This window comes from Neovison vison, chromosome 6 (genome assembly GCF_020171115.1).
Source record: "Neovison vison isolate M4711 chromosome 6, ASM_NN_V1, whole genome shotgun sequence".
Lineage (NCBI taxonomy): Eukaryota > Metazoa > Chordata > Mammalia > Carnivora > Mustelidae > Neogale > Neogale vison.
This window is the reverse complement of record NC_058096.1, coordinates 155,360,889-155,386,633: the sequence shown is the minus strand read 5'-3', so window position 1 is coordinate 155,386,633 and position 25,745 is coordinate 155,360,889. Positions and strand designations below refer to the sequence as shown.

At 47.8% G+C, this 25,745-nt stretch overlaps 1 protein-coding gene across 3 annotated transcripts in view; it reads left to right on the top strand.

Moving 5' to 3' along the window:
- Window positions 1–25,745, top strand: part of GASK1A (golgi associated kinase 1A) — a 58,296-nt gene that overhangs the window by 27,106 nt on the left and 5,445 nt on the right. For all 3 annotated transcript variants that reach the window (XM_044252629.1, XM_044252631.1, XM_044252630.1), the window contains exon 2: window positions 11,816–13,111. In XM_044252629.1, coding sequence (XP_044108564.1) covers window positions 11,816–13,111 — 1,296 coding nt within the window. The remainder of the gene's footprint in view (window positions 1–11,815; window positions 13,112–25,745) is intronic.

Below are 25,745 nucleotides of genomic sequence, written 5' to 3'. Positions count from 1 at the left end.
AATTACAGGGGCAAAAGTCCTTTCTTGTCTTGGGGTTGCTGACATGGAAGGAAATCACAACTCTCCAATGAAGCTGAGCAAGGGGGCCTGGCTAGGTGGTGGCTTGGGAGACAGGCAGTCTGGGATTCTGCCCACAGTGGAACAAACAGCTCCAGCCTCCTGGGACCCAACAGATCTTACTGGGAGAGGGACACTGTGTGCCTGGAAGTTACAATGGGCTGTGCCTGTTGCCTTTGCCCCCAGGCATATGTTAGACAAATTTTCCCTGCCTGGAGCCTGACTCTGGGTTCAGCCAAGGAAAGCAGAGCTTGACCAGGTCTAGCATGCAGTGTTGCTCCCAGGACTAACATGTGGTTTTAATCCAGCCCTCTGAAAATATGCTTATGTATTCCCTTTCATGCGAGTCATGGTTTTGTTATGAAAATTATTTAACTGATCTTTAAAAAATGGAACAGAAACTCTGAGTTCAAAATCTCTGCCAGCCTGAGAGTCTGAGTAGTAATGAATCCATGATCAGCCAGTGTGGATTATTCAGTTTAAAAGAGAGCAGAGGGGGTGCCTGGGTGGCTCAGTGGTTGGGCCTCTGCTCTCTGCTCAGGTCATGATCCCAGGGTCCTGGGGTCATCGGGCTCTCTCTCCGTGGGGAGCCTGCTTCTCCCTCTCTCTCTGCCTGCCTTTCTGCCTACTTGTGATCTCTGTCAAATAAATAAATAAAATCTTTTTTAAAATAAAAATAAAAATAAAAATAAAAGAGAACAGAGGTCGGGGGACAGAATGGAAGGGCCTTTGACATCTTCAGTGATGACTCCAGAACCAAGGCCAAACCTAGGTTTTGTTACACACACACACACACACACACACATCACATGGCTTCCCTCTGCCCATTCTCCTACCCAGAGAACTCCCACCAAGAAACACTTTACAAATGCTCTATAATTTTCTCTGATTTGATGGGGAGAGGAACCTGTGACCTCTGTCTTCTCTCCACCTCCCCTGCCCAGCATGTTATCCCATTATTCATGGCACGTTAGTGGAAGTCCAGGGTTTTGTCATCTCTTTCTGACAAAATTTAACTTGGGAATTGAGAAAAGATGGCTATGCCTCTGTTTCTGCCACTTGGTTCCTGCTCAGCAGCCAGTGGGAATCTCAGAGGAGGGCATTCTGGGAAGCGATCTGGGGAAGGGAGAGCTAGAGCCCAAAATTCAATCCTGGCTGGATTTTCCCGAAATAGATGAGCATTTCTTCCCCTGTGACCCTTTAGAAATGAAAAAAAGGTCTCCTGCTGGCTGTTACAATACAAACTGTATTTGAGTCCTTTCCTCCAAGTGTCCTTGTTTCTAAAATTGTCTCAGTACAAAGGCCACCAGGTTTGTGTTGGAATTCTTCAAAAAGGTCCTTTTCAAAGACCTCTCTGGTTTCCATTTAACTGAAATTTCTCTCAATGCCATCTACCCAGTTTATAAAAGTAACTTGTTCATGGGATATATTTGTGACCAGAGCCCTCTATTATTATCTTCATCATAGCCTAAGCCCATCTGTAATGACAGCACTATGCCCTTATTAGTCAAGGGAAGGACACTGTATTTCATTACTAAACTGCCTTTCTGTTATCTGACCAAGGGCACACACTAAGCCCAACAGAAACCACCATAGGATCTGTATTAATTTAGTTCTGCTGTAATAATGCTGCATAATAAACAACCTCCCAATCTCAATGGCTTATGATATTCACCAATGTCTGTGTAGGAGGGGCCCAGTGGGCGCGGCCGGTTTGGCTGCAGTCCAGGGATTGGATTCAGGTCCCTTCTAGGTGCCTCACCTCGGGCATATGCCTCTGGTGGTGGAGGAAGAGCATGCAAGGAGGCAAGTCAAACCATACAAAGCACCTTCAAAGCCTCTGGTAGGATGTGGCCTATGTGATGTCCACAAACATTCCATTGGCAGAAGCACATCACGTGGCTAAGATCAGAGACAGTGGGTGGGGAGGTATTCTCTGTCTTCAGTGAAGCCATGGCAAGGCGAGGAAGAAGGAAGAATAGTGAACAAGTAATACCACCTAACCCTGTCCTTCACTTCTTGTTGAATAGCGGTCTCCCACCCTCTATGGAGGCAGTTATAGGGAGTTTGGTGGTGGCTCCTGTCCCCAGCCCAGCCCAGGTTCCCAGGTTCTCGGTGGGCTGGGCTCTTTTCAACACTCTCGGCTTTCCTTTCCACGGTGGCTAGGGAACCCAAACCCCAGTCTTGTCAAAATCTCGGTCTTTTCCTTTAGTCCCTGCACAGATTTCCTTTCTGGCTCCTACCCTTTCTCTCCTCACCTTCCAACTTACTTCTAGGCCCAGTGATTCCTTCCTGTACCGTCCTTGATATCTTTGGATGGAACCTCTGTAGGACAAGACCTCCCCCACTGCCAAGGTGGCCTTTTCTTAGCTTACACTTGTAGTTCTATGATGAAAGAGTTTCTCATTCTGCCTCCAACTTGAGCTATATTCCCAAATATCCTGTTTTTTTACTCTGATATTACAATATGCCCAATGCAAGAAGGGGGAGGGGATTTTTCAGATCCCAAAAAGGTAAAGGTAGTTTAAAAAGAGGAGGCAGAAACATTGATCCCACTACTCATTTAAATGTACCAAACCATGTGGTAGACACTTCCCATATTTTGACTCATTTGCTTCTTATGGCAATCCTTGGAGGAAGGAATTACCTCATTCTCCCCCATTTTATGATCGAGGAAATGAGCCAGAGAGGTTGTGTAACTTGCCCATTGTCACACAGTTCAAAAGAGCAGAAGCTGATCTAGAACTCAGCTCTGTTTTCCTCAAATGCCCTTTTTCTCTAGCTACCCCCTTTTTCAGTCCTCTTCCTCTGCAGCTGTGGGTGGATGTGACTGCCAGGCCAGTGGTTATTTTCTTTGAGGATTAAGGGGAAGGAGGGCGTCTTGGAGAAAGGGTGGATGTGGGGGTTGAGGAGGGCAGGAGAAAGCGAGCAGCTGGAGAAATAGTGAAGGTCACACCAGTCCTCTTTCAACGCAGGGCAGAAAAGATAATGTGTGTGTGTTTGCTGGGAGCTCTGGGGCGGGTTCAGCTGGCAAACGTGAAGCGATGGGGTCTGTTGGGTCCCATCCCAACTTTCTAGTATATCATGCATCATTCCCCTTTCCCCTTCTCTGATGTCCTCTTTGTTATTCAGCTGAATATTTCTCTTCAGAGGATGTTTTTTCAATTTGATCAAAGCTGCTATTCTTTTCCCAAAGCTTTACTTGGGTGGCCCAAGTAAAGGACATCTTGCGGACATCTGCCCATGACTGTTTTGAACCTTTCTCTCTCTGCACAGCTGCACAATTGCCAACTTTCTCCAGGTTGTCTGAAGCCAAGTAAGACCGAGAAGAGGATCAAAACAGTCTGTCTTCTTCAAACATGTTTGAAAAGATGATTTATTTTTCCTTAGTGGTATCCAAAAGTTAGAGAATACAGATTAAAAATCCAACATGAAAACATATTTTTCTTTTTAGAAGGAAAAATAAAAACCCAACCAGGTTTCTTTTCCTATAGCCATTTCTCTTTATAGTTTTAATTCAAAATATTGGTATTCTTGCCAGCTGTGGGACCCTGGGCAATTGTTAGCACTCTGGACCTTTATGTTCTCTCAGCTGTAAAGTAGGAAGGAAATAATTTCTATTTCCCTTGTATGCATGAGGATTTAATGAGATAATAACTGATATGATGAAGTTAATATCAGTAAGGAGTGGGACCCAACGACTTCATCTCCTGGTGTCGCCTGTACAGAAATGCTCAGTTTTCCCCCAGAGCTGCATGTTCTGTGTGTTCCGTGCAGCACTGTTTGCTGTAATAAAAATTCTCCCTGTAGAGGAATGGTTAAAGAAATTATGGAATATTCACATTATGAACTATTAAGCAATAATTAAGTAACTCTATATAGACAAATAGGGAAAAAGCTTCAGGACATCTTATTATGTCCAACAAGCAAGTTGTGGAATGGTCCTCTTTTTTATGCTAAAAGTAATTACCATGTGTAGTAGATGAAAAAGTAATCCCCCAAAAGACATCCATGTATTAATCCCTGAAACCTATGGATGTTACCTTATTTGGAAAAAAATGGTCTTTGAATATCTAAGGATCTTGAGATGGGCTGCTTTCCTGGATTGTCCACAAGTGAGCCCTAAATGCCATCATGCGTGTTCTTATAAGAGGGAGACAAAGAGAGTTCTGATGCACATAGGCATTGGGGCACCTGGGTGGCTCATTAGGTTAAGCATCTGCCTTCAGCTCAGGTCATGATTCCAGGGTTCTGGGATCAAGCCCCAAGTCAGGTTCCCTGCTCAGTGGAGAGTCTGCTTCTCCCTTTGTCCCTCCCACCACTCATGCTCTCTCTCTCTCTCAAATAAATAAATAAAATCTTAAAAAATAGAGACACCTGGGTAGCTCAGTCATTAAGCCAGGGCCTTCAGCTCAGGCCGTGATCCCAGGGTCCTGGGATGGAGCCCTGCTCAGCAGGAAGCCTGCTTCTGCCTCTCCCATTCTTCCTGCTTGTACTCTCTCTCTCACTACGTCTCTGCCAAATAAACAAAAAAATCTTTCAAAAAATCTTTAAATAAATAAATACCCTAACTTAAACAGTTTAAAAAAAAAAAAAAAAAAAGGAGGCATAGTGACCACAGATTGGAGCCTCCAGTCAAGGAATGCCAGCAGCCACCAGAGCTGGAAGATTGCCCCTAGATCCTCCGCAGGGAGCTGGTACCTTGATTTTGGCTTAGTGAAACTGATATTGAACACATTTCTGTTATTTTAAGCCATCAGGTCTGTGGATGTTTATTATGGCAGTCACGGGCAATGACTACTTCATGACAGGCGTGCGTGTCTTAATGCAAAGGAAAGAAACAGGCTGACAAAGATGCATTTCCAGATTATGACTGTGGTTCCCTCCAGGGAGGGGAAAAAATTTCACATTCTGTTTGATTTTCTTAACATTATTTGGGGTTTTCACTGTGCTTATTAATACATGTAGTGTGTGTGTGTGTGTGTGTCTGTCTGTCTGTCTGTCTATCTTTTAAGTAGTAATAAAGACCAAATTAAAAATCTATCTAATCAGGACAAAATTTAGAATCTCACTTCAGGAAACAAGAGGTAAAGACATCTTATGAGGTGACAAGAATCATCTGTTTTACAGAAAAGAGGCTCATTTCCATGTCTCTCAGAATTGTCCCTCTGAAGGATCGTCACTGAGCATTTATCCATTGACTTTTGTCCCCTTTGGGCTGAGGGTTGTCACCAAGGATATTAACTTCCCCTGTGCCTCCCTGCAGAGCAGGCAAGAAAGTAAAGTGAAAAGCTGGTAGTGTGCAAGGGGACTGTCCACTGTGGGGGCTGCTGGAATCTGTTGGGGTACAAGAGGACCTCAAATTGGTTCACCAAAAGCATCTTCTATAGAGAGGAAGTTCCTGGAGCCCCAAACAGGGAAGAACCGCAGAATCAGACATGCCCTTCTTGCCAGCAGACTTGCAGTGCCCTGGGCCATGGAATGGTGTTTGTCCCTCTTCGAAAACTCCTCTTATCTTGAGGACTCATTTCATACGGAGCTTCCTGTGTGACAGGCACTGTGATAGTCCCAAGACATAACAGCAGGGGAGCCAGAGTCCCACCTGTGTGGATCAACAGGCTCTAAATGATCAAATATAGTAGAGTAGTGAAAAGCTGTGCTCAGGGAGGAGCAGCGTGTTAGGGAGCACATAGCTAGGGCATCTGGCCCATGGAGGGGCTTCCCAGGGAGGACCTAAAGAATGAGAATTGTGGGGAGAGGGATGTTCCAGACAGAGGGAACAGCATGTGTGAAGTGGAGATAGAGAGGGCGCTGATCAGGAATTTAAAGAAGTTGAGCAAGGCTCAAGCACTTCAGGCATTTAGACTTTCTCCAAAGACGCTTTGAGGGATATGATCGAGTGTGTGGAGAGTGGAATGTAGAGGAGCAGGAGTGGAGGAAGAGACCAATTAGGTGTCCTAATAAAGAAGGGGGTGCCTCAGCCCAGGTAGACACAGAGTGGCCAATGAGAAATGAACTGATGCCAGAGATATGTAGGAGGAAAATTTGCAAGTCTTGGATGTATGGGCCAGAGGGAAAGTTGGAATGGAGATTAGGCCCAGATTTCTGGCTTGGATATCTGGGTGGATGGCACTACCTTTCAGCAGATTGGAAACAGGAAGAGCACTTTAGTGCCGCTTCCAGTCGGCGATGGGAGAAGAATTAGGCACAAACAAGTCAGCTGCAAGAGACTGGGAGCAGGGACAACAGTCGGAAAGGACGGCTGCCACGAGCAACGCCACAGTCTCACTTTTATTGGATAGAAACAATAGCCAACAGAAGAACCGATGAAGGTCAAACGTTAGTCACGTCTTGCAGGCAAGCAAGGAGGAGGATAAAGTTTAGAGTTAACCAAGCACACTCAAAGGATCCATCTAACTAACGCGAGCACTTCTGGGAAGAGAAAGGAGCGATAACGGAAAAGGGAAGCAGGCGGTTTTCTTTCCACCCTGAACTGACCGGGCGTTCCCGGGTGCTGGCTTCCCTGAAGCAGGCGGCGTTCCGCCCTGGGCAGGCCAGGCGTTCCAGGCTGCCTGGCTTCTGTGAAGGAGCAGCGTTCCACCCTGAGCGAGCCGGGCATCGCCAGCTGCCCAGCTTCACGGTTGTACATCATCCTTCTCCCCAAAGACCTGTTGCCAGTATATGTATTTCTTAAGGCCATATCTAAATGTGCTTGGTAACTAGTAAAATCCTCCAGGGGTTACAGTTTAACAAATTGTTCCGAGGGGCAGCAGCACTTTAGAAGTGGGGGAGATGGTAGAAATCACATAAAGTAGGGAACATCTGGTTGACCTAGTGATCCCTTCCCCTCTCTGTGACTCCGAGAAATCTCACTGTGATAGGTGGGCCACCTCTCTTCCTGCTCCATGACACTCTTGAAGGGTGGTCTCTTGGGGGTGGTAAGTGGCCAGTGTACCTGGGGGCTGCACTCCATTCCCACAAGGCTAGTGACTAGATGTTGTGAACATGTACAGAGGGAGCCAAACTCTTGGACTTCCAGAGCTGTTTGGGTGCTGTGGCTCCGGACCACAGAAGTTGGAAGAAGTTGGTTGTTCTGTGGCCTGGCCCAGTCACTGCATTCTGTGAGGGCATATTACTTTCTTCTTAAAAATGTGCCACTAAGGCCTGTTACTATGAACATAAACTCTGCATTCTTGCCACTGTCTCCTGGAAACCATCTGAAAGCAGCAAAGAGAATGGAAGACAAAATGCACATTTCTTTTTCCTTTTTTTGAAGCAGAGGAGAGGATACATGAAGAACCTGCTCACAAGCCAGATTTGCAGGAAGTGCTCTGGTCACGATTTCAAATTCAGCTCAGGCTCCGCTATAGGAGCCTCTTTCAAATGACTCATCCAACTCATGAAAGGAATTCGACCTCCATATAGAGACACTGTGAGAAAAAAAGGGAACAATGAATAGCAAAGTTTATGAACAGATTAAGGTCACCCTGAAATAGGTGAAAATTTTGAGCAACTGCTTCATTATCAATTTTTTTTCTACCGCCCACCTCCCATTATCAATTTTTAAAGCTTAATGGAAAAATGCCCTCTATGAAGAAGCATTACAAAGAGAAATGCAAGAACTCAAGAAAAAATGGTAAGACAGTAAGATAGCAGGAAGAAGTGAAATATGAGCTGGAAAGAAATAGGAGAAAATAGAAATTAATAGGAATTTGGTAGAAATTAGAAAGTACACAAGGATGAATGAATATTGGGGAAAACACAATCAGCTAAATAGAATATAGGAACAAGAAAAATGAACAAACGGAAATGAAAATGGTTAGGATCAGAGAGAAGATGAAAGATAAACACAGGACAGACAAAGGAGGTCCGACACATATGTAATTCGAGAGCCTAAAAAAATAAAAATAAAAATAAAATAGTGGAGTGGAAAACATTTAATATTTAGTCTAAGAAAACTTCAGTGAAATAAAACATCTAAATCTGCCTTTTCTAACAAGGTATATTATGCCCAGCAAAACTGACTTAGGAAAGTCAACACTGAGATATGTTCTGTTAACACAGGGACTTCAAAGTAAACAAAAGATCACCTCACACCTGTCAGAATGGCTCTTATCAAAAAGACAAGAGATAACAAGTGTTGGCACGATGTGGGGAAGAGGGAACCCTTGTGCACTGAGGTTCCTCAGAAAACTACAAGATAGAACTATCAGATGCTCCATCAATCCCACTTGGATGTATTTATCCGAGGGACTTGAAATCAGTGTCTTTTTTTAAAATTATTTTTATTAACATATAATGTATTATTAGCCCCCGGGGTACGGGTCTGTGAATCTCCAGGTTTTACACATTTCACAGCACTCACCATAGCACATATCCTCCCCAGTGTCCATAATCCCCCCCCATCTCCCTACCCCCCACCCCCCAGCAACCCTCAGTTTGTTTTGTGAGATTAAGAGTCTCTTATGGTTTGTGTCCGTCCTGGTCCCATCTTGTTTCATTTATTCTTTTCCAACCCCCCAAGCCCCCCACGGTGCATCTCTGCTTCCTCATATCAGGAAGATCATATGATAATTGTCTTTCTCTGATTGACTTATTTCGCTCCACATAATACCCTCTAGTTCCATCCACGTCATTGCAAATGGCAAGATGAAATCAGTGCCATGAAGAGACATCTCTACTTCTATGCTCATTGCAGCATTATTCAAAATAGCCAGGATTTGGAAACAACCCGTGTCCACTGATCGATGAATGGGTAAAGAAAATGTATACATACGCAACACAGTATTATTCGGCCATAAAAGAGAGAGAGAGAGAGAGAGAGAGAGAAAAGGAAATCCTGCGTTTGTGACAACATGGATGAACTGGGAGGGCATTAGGCAAGTGAAATAAAGCAGGTGGAGAAATACTATATGGTACTATATGGAATCATTTGTATGTGGAATCTAAAAAAAAAAAAGAAAGAAAGAAAGAGTAGAACGGTGGTTGCCAGGGCCTGGGAGGGGGCAAGGGGAATGGGGAGACGTTTGTCAAAGAATACAGAGATGTTATGAGGTGAGTAAGTTCTGAGGATCTAATGACAGCAGGTGACTGTAGTTAATACCGTATTGTACACTTGAAATTTGTAGAGAGTAAATCTTGAGCATTTTCTTTTCTTTTTTTTTTTAAAGTTTAAGTTTTTTTTAAAGGTTTTATTTATTTATTTGAGAGAGAGAGACAATGAGAGAGAGCATGAGCGAGGAGAAGGTCAGAGAGCGAAGCAGACTCCCCATGGAGCTGGGAGCCCTATGTGGGACTCGATCCCGGGACTCCAGGATCACGCCCTGAGCCGAAGGCAGTCGTCCAACCAACTGCGCCACCCAGGCATCCCATTCTTGAGCATTTTCAACACCCACCCACAAAGGCAACTAGGTGAAGTGATGGGTGTGCTTCAAAACTTGATTGTGGTGATCATTTCACAATGTATATGCAGTCAAATCATCCCATTCTATACTTCAAATATATGCAGTTTTATCTGTAAATCGCACTTCAACAAAGCTGGAAAAAAATGTAAAGAAAAAGAAAGAATTCTTACAGCAACCAGGCAGGATGTGGAGCAGGACCCACAAGCTATTCAGAGAAACTGGGCCAAAATATTTTCTTTCTAGCCAAACTTTCCTTCGGGTGTGAATGCTGCAGAAAAATAGTTTTGGGAAGGCAGGAACTCAGAGAATTTTGTTCCCATGAGCACTTCTTGAGGAAATTATGGATTTTTGGCTTCTGTCAACCCAGAAATATTGAAAAACTAGGGCAAAAGGGACAAGAGTATGAAAAGAATGTACTTCACTAAAACCTGAACAAATGCGAGTATTGGACAAAAGGGATAGAATGTACAAGTTTTATATTCTAGCAACATAAAAATGATACAAGTATACCAATTTGGAAGGGGAATTAGGGAGGAAGAATAAACACGCTATTCATTAGTAAGAGCAGAGAACCAAAGAATATCATTGAAAGACCCCAAATATAGTAGAAATGTAGGCATATTTACTTATACAAAGGCAAACATTAAAATGATAATGCAGGTGGTTAATATTGAATAGCAGAAGAATGGTAGGGGGCGGGGAAGAGGAAAGGTGCTAATTTTGATTGTTCTTGTAGGGATTCAAGGTGACTGTTTTGTTTTGTTTTAAAGTGAAATACTTTATTTTTTTTTTTAAGATTTTATTTATTTATTTGACAGAGAGAGGGATCACAAGTAGACAGAGAGGCAGGCAGAGAGAGAGGAGGAAGCAGGCTCCCTGCTGAGCAGAGAGCCCGATGCGGGACTCGATCCCAGGACCCTGAGATCATGACCTGAGCCGAAGGCAGCGGCTTAACCCACTGAGCCACCCAGGCGCCCTCAAAGTGACTGTTTAAAGAGCTAGACAACTAAGGGCATACAAGCAGCAAAGTATACACCACTAAACAAAATAAAGGTAACTGAAAACAGAGTGAAAGAATTCCAAATTATAAATAGAAAAACTATGCAGTAAAATTTAATGACAAACAGACTAAACATGTCTAGCATATCAAGTAACATAAATGGGCTAAACCTACCTAGTGAAAGAACACAGAGCTGTTCTGGTGGGAGCGTGTTTGTACATATACATGTGTGTGTCTATATGTGTATATATGTGTATGCATTTGTGCGTATGTGGCGGGGGAGGGGGAGATACAGAGCACACAAAAGTCCTCTCCTAAACCTTTACTCCACCGTAGACCATGAAGGAACCCTCTGGACGAGTTGAAAACCAATGTTTGAGCGCATCTCCAGCAAGCAAAAGAGATTCCAGATGGAATCCAGGTTTGTGGGATTGAATGTGAGAATCCAGCCCACACTGATGAGGAAGATCTCCTCTAGGCTTTGTCTCCCTGCCCTGTGGCTCTGGGCCCTTGCCTGGAGAGGGAGGAAATCCGAACCCTGCCTTCCTCTGATCCCCCATTGCTATTCAGCATGCTAGCCCCCACCCTGCCCTGCCTGAAGCAGGGTGTTCAGGATTGGGACAGCCCAACCTTGGGACATAGACCCACCTGTCGGCCCCAGCAGCCTAGGCACCTCACAGTGAGATGACGAGGGGTGGGGCCTGAGAATTCGCTTTTCCAGCAGGTTTCCAGGTAATGTGGATGCTACTGGTCCAGGAACAACATGTTTAACAATCACGGCCCCAGAGTGTGTCCTTGCTGACACACAAGGAGCTGGTGCTACCACATCTGTGTGCTGAGAAAGGCCAGGGCACCCAACTTCCATGGGAGCAAGATTCCAGGCAAGGACTGAGCCACATGGCCACAGAGAGGCTGGGCAAGGTCATGTGCAGCTGGGCAGCCTCGTGCCCAGGAAAAGGGAAAAGCACATCTGGGAAACTATTAGGGATCTATGGAGTGGGCTCAAGGTCTCACCTGGAGATGAAGAGAGGGGTGAGGGACAGGTGTGAATAAGAGATGCTTAGGGCGCTTGGTGACTGGTGTCATGATGGTGGCTTCTCTGAGGTGGGAGAAGCCCGGATCCAACTGCGAGGATCAGCAAAGGCTACCCTGGAAGGCAAAGCAAGCTCAGCTTTGAAGCAGAGGCTGACTTGGCTATGGTTGCCTTTCCTCCCTTGAAGGCAATTAAGCGTACTGTGCCATCTCTTCCCTCTTCATACACCCAAGCTGTTGCATTCACTGTCCCTGTTGTGTTGTGGATTGGGTCTGACATTTTCCCAGGTCTCAAACTTTCTTCTTCTGTCCTGTCCCCCAGGCATCTTGGCTCTGGAGAAAGCTGCGTGGCAAGAGGCGGTTGGTGATGGCATTCTGCCTCTTGATGACTCTGTCTGTGGTGACTGTCACCCGCTTCCCCCCACATCATCCGGCCACTGGCCCAGATGCGGGTCCCATGGAGCCCCAGGATGTCACTGGAGCCCCTGGCCCCCACAGCTGGCAGGCTCTGAGCTCCAGCTGGAGGCAGCAGGCCAGAGACCTAGAGGTCTGGAGGGGTTGGCCCTTGCCTAGGAATTCCATCTCGGTGTGTGCTAAAGAGCAAGGCCACAGAGGGACATTGGACAGAAGCAGAAGGTTCCTGAGAGGGGATAGCAGGCATCCAGGGGGGGTCAGGAGGGACATGACTTTGGCCTCTCTAGGAGATATGAGATTCAGTAGCTCACGTCTTGTGCTCCTGAGGGACGATGAGGACAGGGGTCCAAGAGCCAAAGACTTGAGTCCCCTCTGGCATGACGATACCATCGGAGAGACCCAGAATGAGACTGGCACCCCAGCTGGCCCTGTCACAGGACACAGCATGACAGCTTTACAGGCTTGGAGAGCGGCTGCTGGACTAACCCCACGGCCCTACCCAGCGGCAGGCAGGAATCTGCCAGGAGCAAGGAACAGAGCCTTGATGGGTAGGCAACCAACAGGGCATCCCACCCCGGCTACAGGGGCTCGTCGGTGGCCTGGCTCTGTTGGGGAGCTGCAAGAATCTTTCTGGTGTGATGCCAAGACCCCTGAGCTTTGGCGCAGCTTGAGGACCAGCGGGCAGGTTCCCCCATGGCTCACAGAGCATGATGTGCAAGCGCTCCAGCTGTTGGCCCAGGGGCAGGTGGCAGGCAAAGCCACGGTCCCCGGCCACGGGCAGGTGCTGCAGGTCGGCTTCTCCAGTGAGGGTGCCCTTCCGAACATGTCCTCTGGGCTCAGCCATCTCTGCTCCCAGGGGCTCTGTGGCCTGATCAAGAGGCCAGGAGACCTGCCAGAGGTCCTGTCCTTCCACGTGGACCGGGTGCTGGGGCTGCGCCGGAGCCTACCTGCCGTGGCCCGGAGCTTCCGCAGCTCCCTGCTGCCTTACCGATACACGGATGGCAGCCCCAGGCCCGTCGTCTGGTGGGCGCCGGATGTGCAGCACCTGGGGGACCCAGACGATGACCAGAATTCTCTGTCCTTGGGCTGGCTGCAGTACCAGGCCTTGCTGGCACACGGCTGTAGCTGGCCGAACCAGGCCCCCTGCCCGCCCATCCACCACACTGAGTGGGCCCGCCTGGCGCTCTTCGACTTTCTGCTGCAGGTACGCAGGGCTGGGCAAGGTGAGGGTGGAAAGCGGGGTGGGGGTGGGGGGGTGTCAGGTAATGGGATTTGGGATGAATTGAGACCCTGGAGTTGCCCTCCTGAGGACAGTCTAGGGGACTCCCCCTCCCGTCCTTGTCTTTTGAGCACCAAGCCCCTGTCCTTGTTCTTCTCCTATTCTTCCCCTGTTCTCCCATTTTTCTGCCTCTGTGTTTATCCTTCTAGTAGTGTCCTAGAATCTACTCATGTGGGCTTCCAAGAGCCGAATGCCAGAATTTTCAGGAATTGTGTGACCTGGTTGAGAAACACAGGCTTATTAAAAGTGAGGTGATATCAAGTAATAATATAATCAGTTATATTAGAAAAAAGCTGATAAATACTCAGAACTCATTAATTCCTAATGATTTCACTATATATTACTGCTCTCTGTACTTTTTAGGTTATTTGCATCTATATAGTAAATATTATATAATGGTGAGCTGCTGCTCATGTCCCGTCAACTCCATATTCAGTTGTGTTGGTGGCTTGCAACTGGCCGGGGGTGGGAGTATTGCCACCATGGTTGCCTGTGAATGCTGCTAATCAGGACTCCCCACTACTTCTGAGAGCTAGGTGTCAAACATTTACCAGCACATCCCTGTTGATGACATGATATCCTTGAATCAACAAGGATTCAAGACTATTACCTAATTCAAAAAAGAAAGTGATTGTGGGGAGACGCAGAGACCCAGGAGGATAAAGGGGCGATTCTGGGGCAGGGAAGTACGAGAAAGAATTCTGGCCCCGCAAGGTCAGCTGAGGTCCCTGCCGTGCCAGAAGTTAACCCTGGAGTTTCTGGGGATTCTAGGGAAGGATCAGGTGGTCGGGGCACAGGGTTAATGGAGGGGTCTGCAGGCACTGGCTGTTAACCAAGGATGAACAGTGTGGCTGTGCTGGGGCTGGTCGCATGTCAGCTGTGGAGACCCATGTGCGGAAATATGTCCAGAAATTAAGACCAAGAAGAAAAAATCTCATGACAGGTGGAATTGTGTGCTAAATGCAGACTGAGCCCGCCCCCGTTTCTCCAGGGATGCCTACTGAAGAAAGACACTCACGTGAGCCCTGAGATTCACGGGCTGGGGTGAGTGGATGAGCCACACAACAGGGTTCGGGCAGCCACAGGCCCACTGTATTAGGTCCATCCGGGGTTGGTTCCCCTTGTGTTTTTAGAAAATTCTTAGACAACGTGTAATACTTTGGAGATGGCCCATAAAATTCCGACTTCCTTTAAAACGTTGGATGGTTTAGTAACATTGGGCGTCTATTCCATATGGCAGTGATGAGCCTGAGCTGAGGAGGGACGCCTGCTTCAGGGGCTGCCTTGCTCTCCTTTTGGGCATAGGCCCTACCCCTTATTTTCTGACACCTGCCTACCACCCCATCTCCGGAACCATGGATGATGCTACCTGTCGGCCGGTGGGTGTTGGTTTCCAGTCCGTGGGCTTTGCTGCTCTCCTGAGATACTTCTGGCTTCTCCAGCCTGTGTCCACAAAGGTTGCTTTGTGAACAGAGAGGAGTGTGTAGCCTCGTGGTCAGCATGGGTTTGGCATCAGACAGAGCTGGGCTCAAACCCCCCACTCGCAGACCCCTTCTGTTGGATGACCCTGAGCCGATTACTTTTCCTCGGAGATTCACTTTTCTTACATCGAAAATGGGACTGGATGCCTTGACCTCACCCCCTTGGGTCTGACCATTAAAATGTGCGGTACCTTCTAATTGCCAGCAACTGTGTCTGTGGGCTTACTAGGGGTGACAGGTGACAGGCTGGATGCTGGGGAGCTAAGGCTCTCCAGGTGGTGTGACCAAACATCCAGGTTAGGAAGAAGTTTCTTAGACCACAGGACCTACAGTCCTGGGCAAACAGGGCGGGCTGGTAGTCTGTTTCCAGGAGCAGCCTCCGGGCACTGATGGGAGCCAGGGTATAAAACCCCACCTCCCTGGTGAGGGTGGCTGTGTGCGTGCTGCGTGTCTTGCAGAATCCCTTACCAGGACTGAGCCCTGATTACTCACAGTGGTCACTGCTCACTCTCTGTGTCTCACAGCCTTGAGATTAGAGGCACCTCCTTGCAAAGCCCCAGTCTAGCTAATGTGCACAGCGAGTGCATTTTTTCTGCTCCACACAGAGCCCCTGTGTGCATCTCCCAGAGTCGCTGTGTGGACCCTTCCTCGGCTGCCAAGCCCTGTTGTGGGGACAGAAACCTCAGCAGCCAAGGCACACTCAGGTTGGGTGTGTGGTCAGATGCTACTTGGCTGGCCTTGTTCCACCTCTTCCTTGGTTTGCTGAACACCAGTCCAGTCCAACACTCCTGTCTGGCTGGGGCTGCCTTCCTAGAGGCCACTAGCAAATCAGAGAGAGGAAGTTTTCAGGATGTGGGTTTCCCAGCACAGGAACCCGAGGTGCCTTCTGACTGGGAACTGAGTACAAACTCCGTATACTGCCTGCTCATTGGTTTGGCGTTATCCCATATAAACACTCGCTTTTTTGTGTTTGTGTATCATAAATACCATTTCCCCAACAAAATACACAACCACCGCACACATCTGCATTCCTTGTACTCCCACAGATAATACTCCATGCTCTGTAAACCCCATCTAACACCTCATATTAGTGATTGCAGAGATGCTAAGAAACCTACCCAGAACTCAGTGTCTTAAGATACCAGCTCTTTATTTCCATTGAGGGAGGGTGTACAACACACACCAAAGTTGTCTCACGTGGGGGCCAGAGCTAGGTTATTTACACACTAGCTCTCAACTGTCAGCGGCTGAGACAGCTCGTAAGGGCATCGACCTCCTGGCTCCTGTGGTCTGGCCCGTGTGCTGGCCAGCCAAACCGGATCCCTCAGCCAGAAAGGGGCCATGGCAGAGAACTGCCGCCCTTGTCCTAGAAAGCCATCAGTACATACGGGAAGGGTGGGTCCCAGGGGACTAGTGGGAGGACACTCACAACATCTGAAACTCCTAATGAAAAAGTCAAGAGCAAGTTCTGGCAGGCGGTATGACCGGGACCGTGCTCTCAGCTAATCAGTGGTTTGGCTACGAGAGATGAAGGACTAGTTGTGAGTAGGTAGCAGCCCACCCACTCCAGGCTGCGTCATGCAAAGAAACAGGACCAAGAGAGAGTCCGCCACTTCTGAACAGATCAGTGCGAAGCTCGTTCAACTCAGGTGGACAAAACGGGTGGGAGCGTGTGTCGGTGTGTTCGTTGGGTGGGACTCAAGGTCGGGGGGCGTGGGGGTGCCCTGCAAGCAGAGTTGTATTCACTCTGGTAAAATGTAGAAAGGTCTTCTCCTCTTGGGCCCGTGATGATGGCACAGTCAGGCCCTGGTTAGGAAGAGCTAATGACCATCACATTCATGGTGAGCCAAATCCAACCTGAGAGGAGTTGTGCCTGGGACCCAAGGGGGCCTTTGACCCAGAGGCCAGAGTGAGGGCAGGAAGTGCTAGGGGAGTTGGGCTCATTTCTATTTTTTTCTCTTTTAAAGGGACCTCTTTTCTCACACTGTGCTTCCTCTTAGAGGGCGTGTGATTGGCTAGATGGTGGGTGAGATGTGGAGAATTCAGACTGGGAGTTGGCAATTTGGGCTCATGAGACCTTTTCTACAGCCCCTGTTGTGAAGGGGCTACAGGTCCCCAAGAGTGGAGATCCCAGGAAGCCTCACCTGCCATCATCTCGGCCCAGGTCATCATCTTTCCTTACCTGGGCTAACATGACAGCCCTCCGATGTGTCTCCCTGCCTCCACTTACGTCCCCTCCAATCCAGTCGCCTTACAGAAGTCTTCCCCAGGCAGACCCTGAGCCCAAGATTCCAGGGAGGTCCTTTATCTGTGGGACAATCTCAGGAAACGCCTGAAGGGAGGTGGGAAGTGAGATGACAGGACAGACAGCTGATAAAGGGCATGGTATCAAGCAGGCCACCACGTGGGTGACTGGAGCTTAGTTCCACAGAGAAATGGTATAAAATGCATGCTCAGAATTTGCCTACCAAGAGGTGAGGGACTCAGGTATTTTTAGCCAAATATCCCATCAATCTTTGGTTGAGGGATGCTCCTCGTGGCCTTTTTCCAAATTCTCCCTGGAATTTGGGGAAAGCCCCAGACAAAGCCATAGAGCAGCTGCAAGTTGGAGGGTGAGCTATGAAGTTCACACGGAAGCGTTCAGATGCAGAGAGCACACTTCTAAGATCATAAATCAGATCGTGTCCCACTTCCCCATTAAAACAAGGTAAGGCCTTCTCAGTGCCCTCAAGATCAGGTTTTCCAAGGCCCCATATTCTTCAAGGACCTTCAAGGATCTGTCCGCAGCCCCATCTCTTGGCACTTGGCCTTGATTAGTTTCTAAACACACCCAGCTCCTTCTGGTGCAGGGCCTCTGGCTTAGACTTGCTTCTGACTCCTCCTCCCCAGGCTTCAGCAAGTCTGATCACTCCTCATTGTTACTCTCTTTCTCTTTCATGGCATCCTGTCTAGTCCCTCTCTGATTCCCAGCACAGTATATAAGTATTTTACTTATTTGTTCATGTGTTTATCATATGTCTCTGTTTTGTTCATCACCACAGCCTCAGAACCTAGCACAGAGCCAAACTCTTGGCTCAGTCTCCTCAATAAGCACTTGTTGAATGAATGAATGAATGAATGAATGAACGGATGATGAATGAACTTCCAGGGTCTCTGTATGAATATCTGTCTAGGTGTTACCGTGTTTTGATTCCTCAAACACCACTTTTTCCTCTAGACCAAAAAGAATCCCAAAGCTTTCTATAGGTCTCTCTTATAGGGTCTGTATAGAATCATAGAGGTAGAAGACAACATTTTTCATGCTCCTGCCTTCTGGCCGTTAATTAACTTACACTTCCAGGACAGATGCCAATGCCCTTGCTCACTGTTTCAGCACTTTGCCTGTGTTAATGCATAACAGACCTTGGAGGAAGAAAATATTCTTAGCTTCATCCTACAGATGGGGAAACTGAGGTTTAAAAGAGCCAAGGAGGGGTGCCTGGGTGGCTCAGTGGGTTAAAGCCTCTGCCTTCGGCTCAGGTTATGATCCCAGGGTTCTGGGATCGAGCCCCGAGTCTGGCTCTCTGGTCAGCAGGGAGTCTGTTTCCTCCTTCCGGTCTCTCTCTCTCTCTCTCTCTCTCTGCCTGCCTCTCTGTCTACTTGTGATCTCTATCTGTCAAATAAATAAATAAATCTTTAAAAAAAAAGAATTAAAAAATATATAAAAAATAAAAGAGCCAAGTAACTTGCCCACAGTCAAAGCCTTGTTTCATCCAGTGCCACCTGGCCCCAGAGTGCATGGTCTTGCCCTCTTTGCTATACCAAACTGGCTCTAGAAAAAGTATTTATTGAGCCTCTTCTGGGTGGGACTGGCCCATTTCCTTCCCAAGGAGCCTGTTTTCAGTTATTTGTGATCCTGTGTGCATTCCTTCTGTTGAGTCCGAATCTGTGGCTTCAGTTCATGTGTATCTCCTCTGGTTTAGTCTTCCTGGGACATCAGGTATTCTGTCAGTTAGAAAGGACCTCAGATTGGTTCCGACCGCTGACGTTTCAGGCTTCCAACCAGAGACGTGACATATCAGAGTAGCCATTCATAAAGGACCTACGGCTGTCTGGCAATGTCTGACCAAACCACACACATGAACCCATTTAAGTCCGACAACAGGCAAAGAGATGGGAGCTGTGTTCCACCCCATTTCACAGATGGTGCAGCCAACTACAGAGGATGGAAACCCCTATCTGGACAAGGCTGACATTGAGTATCTACATATATTTAAAAGCAGGACCTCAACCAGGATGAGGTATGAGGGACAGACTCTAAGATGATCCTCACAGTTCCCACCCCGCTGGCATTAGCCCCTGCCCTTGAGTTTGGGTGAGACCTGTGAATATGATGGACCAGCACTTCAATGATTAGGTTACCAATCATTTAACTTTGAGTTGATCAAAGGGAAGATTTTCCTGGATGGGTCTGACCTAATCAGGGGAGTCTTTCAAAAGAGATGAAGTGTTTAAAGAGTGTCCTGCTGGCTTCAGAAAGCAAACAACCATGCTATGAACTACATGGTGGAAGGGAAGGCCTCTAGGAGGACCCTGAGATCCCCGGGACCTAGTCCTGCAACCACAAGGAATGGTCTCTGCCAACAACCTGAACAAGCTTAGGGGATGACCCTGAGCTACCATGAGACGCGGCACCTGGCCAACCCCTTGGAGTTCAATGTGGTGAGACTCTGAGTGGAGAATCTGGCAAAAATGTGGTGGACTCCTGACCCACAGAAACTGCAACATAATAAGTGGGTCCTTTGAAGCCACTAAACCCCTGGTCATTTGCAGTGCAGCAGTAGAGAATGAATTTATGAGCCCAGGGTCCAAACGTCTTAAGGAGATACAGCACCTGTCCCGCGTGACAGGGACCGTGGGCGCCTCCCCGTTTCTTCAGCCCCAGCTGAGTCCTGTCTCTGTTCGAATTTTTCTAACTTTTTTTCTTCTTTGTCTGTCCATAGTCTTTGCCCCATTATCTTTTGGGTTGTCGGCCTTTTCCTTAACGATTTCAAGAGCTTTTTATAGATAAAGGCAATTAGTCTTTCGTTTTACTATATGGTAATATTTCAGGTTCTGTTGTCATTAAACATTGTTTATAGTCTTTCTGCTATGCAGAAATGTAAAAGATGTTATGTTGTTAAAATTATCCAGCTTTTCTTTTATGACTTCTGGGTTAGTATGTATTTTAAAAGGCCATCCTCACTTCAAGGTTCTTTTTAAAACTCCCCCATGTGTTTTCATCTATCTTTGATCCATCTGGAAGTTATTTTGGAGCAAGAGATAAGATGCAAAACAACGATTTTTTTTTTTTCAGATGGCAACCCAAATGTCTCAGTACATTTGTTGAATAATCAACCTTTTCCTCCATCTGAAATGTTGCCTTTACCATATAGCCAATTTCCATATGTATGTAGGTCTATTTCTGGACTCTTTTCTGTCCCAGTAAAGGTTCTGTCTATTTTTATGCCAGAATCACAGTTTTAACTGCGCTTCGTATTTTATGTTGATAACCAAACCAGTAGGGCTTGGTCTTCCTCATTGCTCTTTCTTAGAATTTTCCTGATAGTCTTGCATACTATTCTCGTAAGAAATTTAGAGTCAGCTTGTCACTCCTTCTCCTTCGCAAGTCCTTTTGGGATTTTACTGGGATCAAATTAAATTTGTGTGGACTGTAGAGAGAATTTATATCCTAAAACATGAAGTCATTCTAGCCAAGATTTGGATATTGTTGGTTCACAACCCACTCTGGACCTTCCCAGGTGTAATCTGAAAGCGGACCCTCTACATGGAGGGCCGTGAGAGACCAAAGAGGCAGACCACTCCAGGTTGATAGGTGGTGGGTGTAATCAACAAAGAGAATTTATATACCAGCCTTGCCTTTAACAGCAGCCAGACAGAAGATCTCTGTGCCCACCTACCAAGCCTTAGAAGTTTATCGAAGGCCTTAACCAGGTTCACTCATGTACACCATGCAGGTGTTCTCAACACCACATCAACATCTCAAGGCCATGTCCTCGGAGCAGCCTCTGGGAGCAGGAAAGGCAAGCGAAGCTCACTTTCCCAGGAGGACAGTGGAGGGGGCAAGAGGCCTCCGAGTGCCCAGGTCCAGCTCTCAGGTCATGTCTCTTCAATGACGTTCTCCAGCAGCTATGTCTCTCCCTTTATTCATGTTCCTCAGAAGCATCTAGATGTCTTCTGTTCGTGTGGGGTTATTCCCAGGGAGTTCATCTTCCTGTGGCCACTGAAAATGGGATCTTTTCTTCCATTAGATGTTCTGGCCAGTAGCCTCCAGGCTGAGTGAAGGCTATTCTTTTTGTGTTTTAATGTGGCGTCTAAAATCTGCTCAGTTAATCCTCTGGGTTTTCCAAGTATCCCAGCGTTTCATCTGCAGTGAATGCCCTTGTTCTTCTCATTGCCTCTTGCCTCATTACATTCGCTGGTGGCTCCGGGGTGATTGGGAAATTTTAATGGCCTGAGAGACACAAGCTATTGCTACAGATTTGGGACAGTTTCTGTTGTTTCACCATTAAACATCACAGTAGTTTTTGACTAAAGATATAATGAGGAACTATTCATTATTCTTGCTTTATTAAGAATTTCTCTTGTCAGGAATGGATGCAAAATTTTATCAAATGTCTTCCAAGTATCTGTGGAAGAGGTCACAGCCTTTCCCTTCTGATGTGGGGACTCTCTATTATGTAGGACTCTTGTGGAAGGTGTTCTAATGGTGACTCACCCTAGCTTTCTCGGTTGGAAACTTCTTTGCTGTGGTGGATTTATCTTTTCACGGCTGTGGTGTTTGTGTTGCTGTTAGAGTTTTAGACCAATCTACATATGTCTTTTTAGATAAGATCTAGTTCTTCTCAGTGCATCTCCTCAAAGCCTGTTAGCCAGTCTGTTCACCCACATCCCAAGCGGGGGCCACAACCTCTGACCTCAGGCTTGGGACAGATGCAGCATCCAGATGTTCCTTCCCGAAGCTTCCAGGAATGATTGCCCTTTGTCAGGACACATGGGGAACACTCCAAGGTGAGTCCTCAGAGGGAAGTGGGAGCAATACCCATTAACCCACTCCTCTCCCTCTCTGACCTCCCCCAAAGAAGCCTCAAGAATTCTCTGTCCGCCCCTTGGGCAGGGTGGGGCCAGATCCTTGCCCTCTGTGGAGAGAGATGCTGCCACCTCGTGGCAATCTGATCGCCAGGCAGTGAGTCGGCCCTGCCAAGAGCCACCCTTTCCACCCAGAAAGACCCAGGCCTGTCACTACTCCCAGCCGGGGAGAAGGTCCCTGAACTGGGAGCATGGGCCAACAGGAACAGCAAGCGGTCGTCCTAGAATCCACCAGACCCAGATCAGGCACAGGCCGAGGAACTCTTCTTGGCCCAGGAGCCTGATGGGTCAGTTAGGGGACTCTGGCCACCTTACCTACCCTGTGCTGGCTCCCCCCAGACCTCCCCTCTCCCATAGCCAGACCTGCTGTCTCTTGCTGGCAGACTGCTGTGTCTTCTCTCACCCAGATGTCCTGTGTGGCGGCCACAAAGCCAGGCCTCCCGCCGGACACTTCTGGTGTTGGCATCTTGGCCAGAATGGTAGACTTTAAGTGATCATAGTCCCCGTGTTGTCAGCCAGCCACGCATGTCATTCACTCACTCTTTCACTCAGAAAAACCTCAGCTAAGGCTCTGGTTGTAAAAACAAGTGTGGGTGCTGGGGACAGGACCAAACCATGTCTTCATCTTTGCCAGCAGGGAACTTGGAAGCTCTGGTGCCACAAAGCACGTGTGGCCACACCCCACTCCCCCTTACCGGTCAGAGACGGACCACTCGGGTTCGAGTCCCGGCACCTCCACTTCCTTGCCGTGAGACTTCGGCACATCACCGGGACTCAGTTTCCACCTCTTTGAAGTGGGAATAATAATGGCATTTACCCCTTGGCTACCGGGAAGGAGTAAATGGGTTGTCGCATGGAAAGCACTGAGTGAGCTTTCCAATGGCTTAAGTAAATGTGAACAGACTTCAGTCCCCGTCATGGGCATGCAACGTTGCTGGGTGGGTCAGAAAAGCAACACTGCAAAGGTTTATCATTTTTTCTTGGTAACTGCTCATTTTTTCAAAACAGGGAAAAAAAATTAAATCCTGAAGGAATGTGAGAATGAAACTTAATCTTGGTCCCATTTGGCTGCTAGCCCACTGCTGTTGAAATTGAATTTCTCTTCGGTGGAAAAAAAATAACCAGACGATATGGCAAAATAATCAAACTGGCAACGGGGCCTGGCCAGACCCTTCCCGTTAAACATTCAGATGGGTACTGAGTTGAGAAGCCAGGAATATTGGATGGGCCCATGTTCCTTGTGGCTTCCTCTGGAAATAGATACTATAAATTGAGATCCGCACAGAATGGCCAGGAAACGGGGCTGGGAAGGGCTTGGCGGGAGAAAGGGGGCTTGGCTGGCTGGGCATTAGGCATAATATGAAATCCAGAGCAGTTACCGTGTCAGTCTTGCCAAAACTGCCCTGGCTTTTACTCTCCCAGCCAAAGAGAACCCAGCAGGTGGTGTGTGTTGGACAGATCGGTCCAGAAACTGGGTGTACCCACAAGAGCGTGGCTACCCTGTTGTAACTTACTTTATTTCAGATTCTGGTTCTCTGGTCTGTAGCACTGGGTGAAGCTGGGGCTTCCTGGTGTGTGTGTGGGGGGGGTGTTTGGGGGAGACCCCTGAGATCCCTGGAGGTCTTTGGGCCTGTCACTCCCAGGACAGACACAACAGAAGGCTCTTCCTCAACAACCACCCCCTGCCTCACAGGTATCATTATTGGATGTGAGCCTCAGGGCAGGTCCATGGGAGGGGAGTATTGCTTCCCCCATTTTGTTGATGATAAAACTGAGGGCTATCAAATTTAAATAACTTCCTCAGGTCATATAGTGAGAACACAGCAGAAGGGAACATGATACAGGCTTCAAGTGGCTTTAAAGCTACCTGGGAGGTGGGGTGGTCTGGAGGCAAGCTGCAGGGCTCTGTCCTCAGCCCTGTCCTGGTCAATGCATTTATTAGTAGCCTGAGTGAGGACACTGCAGCTAAAGTAGACTTTCACACAGAGCCCTGATGTGATTCACCTTCTGCCCATTCCCAGGTCTGGGGATCAGTGCATCGCCATCTTCCACTGGCCACCCTTGGTCAGGGATGTGTGTGACCCGATTTGGTTCAGTCAGGTTAAAGGGAAGGTTGTTGGAAGAGAGGTTCCTTTCCCTTCTGTCTGTCACTCTGTCTCTGTTTCTCTCATTTGTCCTCTCCTTCTCTCTGGACATGAACAAGGAAGCACATGCCCACAGCGGCCACCTGCAGGCTTCCAGAGACAACACTGTGATGTGAACCTCGTGGGTGGGGAGTGGAGAGCAGGAAGAGTCCTGACCACGACAATAAGGAGCAGCCGTACCTCTAGCCTGCCCGATCTAGGGGCTGATCACTGACATTGAAGATCTTAATTTTCCTTACGGTTAAAACCATTTTGAATTAAGTTTGTCTGTGACTTGTGGCTGTCGTTATCCAAAGCCCAGGCAGCCAAAGCAGTGATGGCCCATGTCAGGGGTCTTGTTAATGGGCTCACTTCATGCCACGCTGGACCCACTGGACCAGTCCTCTGAGCAGCGCCTGTGGGTGTCTTTGGCCCACCGCCCCTAGAAACACTCCCTAATGGGCCCTCACAGAATTGCCCTCAGCCTGTTTGGATGACTGGTCTAGGCCCCGACGTGCGACTTCTCCATGCTGAACTATTGCAGAACAGAACATGTTTTGAGACAGGAGTTGGGACTCTAACGCTCTCATTCCTGGACGTCTAGTTTTGTGACATTGATTGAACCATAGTTATGTTGTTTGTGTTGGAGGAGATCGATTCTGCATTTTTTCAGAACATAACGTGAGTTTTCCTGTCCAGGGATATGGAAACGAAGCAAGACCTTTGACTGGCCAGAGCTGAGCCGGGCTGAGTGGACTGGGCGGTAGCTTTGAGGAGTACTGCCTTTCAGAGGTGACAGACTGTCCCCCCTCTGCCCCATTTGTGGAGAGGGGTGGCTGTGCCAGTGGGCAGAGGGAGGCAGGATGGTAGTGCTGGCCTGGGTTGGTCACCCCCAGTGATCACAGATGAGAGACATGGGCTGTCCGAACCCCACCATGCCCGCGGCTGCCTCAGTTGCTGTCATGGAGGATGACAGGCTCTGTGTTTTCTCATTCTTCCCCTTCCTCCTTCATAGTTTTGAAAGCTCTTCTGTAGCCTTAATTAGCAAGGGTGAGACCATATTAATTAATTAATCTCATGAAGAGTAATGATGGAGACCTCATTTGACCTCTGTAACTGGCTCCCATTTCCTGATTTTCAGGGAGGCAGGGCAGGATAATGCCAAGATCTGGCCTTCTAGCCAGGCAGACCTTGGCTCAAATCCTAGCTATGTGACTTTTACATTTATGACCTTGGGTATGTCTGGGGTCAGTGTCCCCATATGTAAAATGGGCTCATAGCATCTCCGTAGCACAGCTGCAGTGAGGAGTGAAGGAGCTGGGGATGGATGGTGGTTTTCATGGTGGTGGTCACCAGAACGATGTTTTGGTTTTGTTTTTGTTGTTGTTGTTGTTTTTAAAGATTTTATTTATTGATTTGACAGAGACCTCAAGTAGGCAGAGAGGCAGGCAGAGAGAGTGGAAGGAAAGCAGGCTCCCCGCTGAGCAGAGAGCCCGATGTGGGACTCGATCTCAGGACCCTGGGATCATGACCTGAGCCGAAGGCAGAGGCCTCAACCCACTGAGCCACCCAGGCACACTAATGTTTTGTTTTGACATCAATTCTCCACCACCAACTGGTGTCCCACAATGCAATTCAATTCTGACACAGTCCACCTGGATACCATGTCAGATCCCAGACAAGCTAAGGGGCTCAGTCCTACAACACTGTCCCACTTCAGATCCCAGTCAAAAGTCCTGGGCTACCCACACTTCTGACCAACTGGCTATAAACCAAGGGTTCTCATGACAGCCCTCTGCCCCAGGTTGGATAGTTTGATAGAATGGC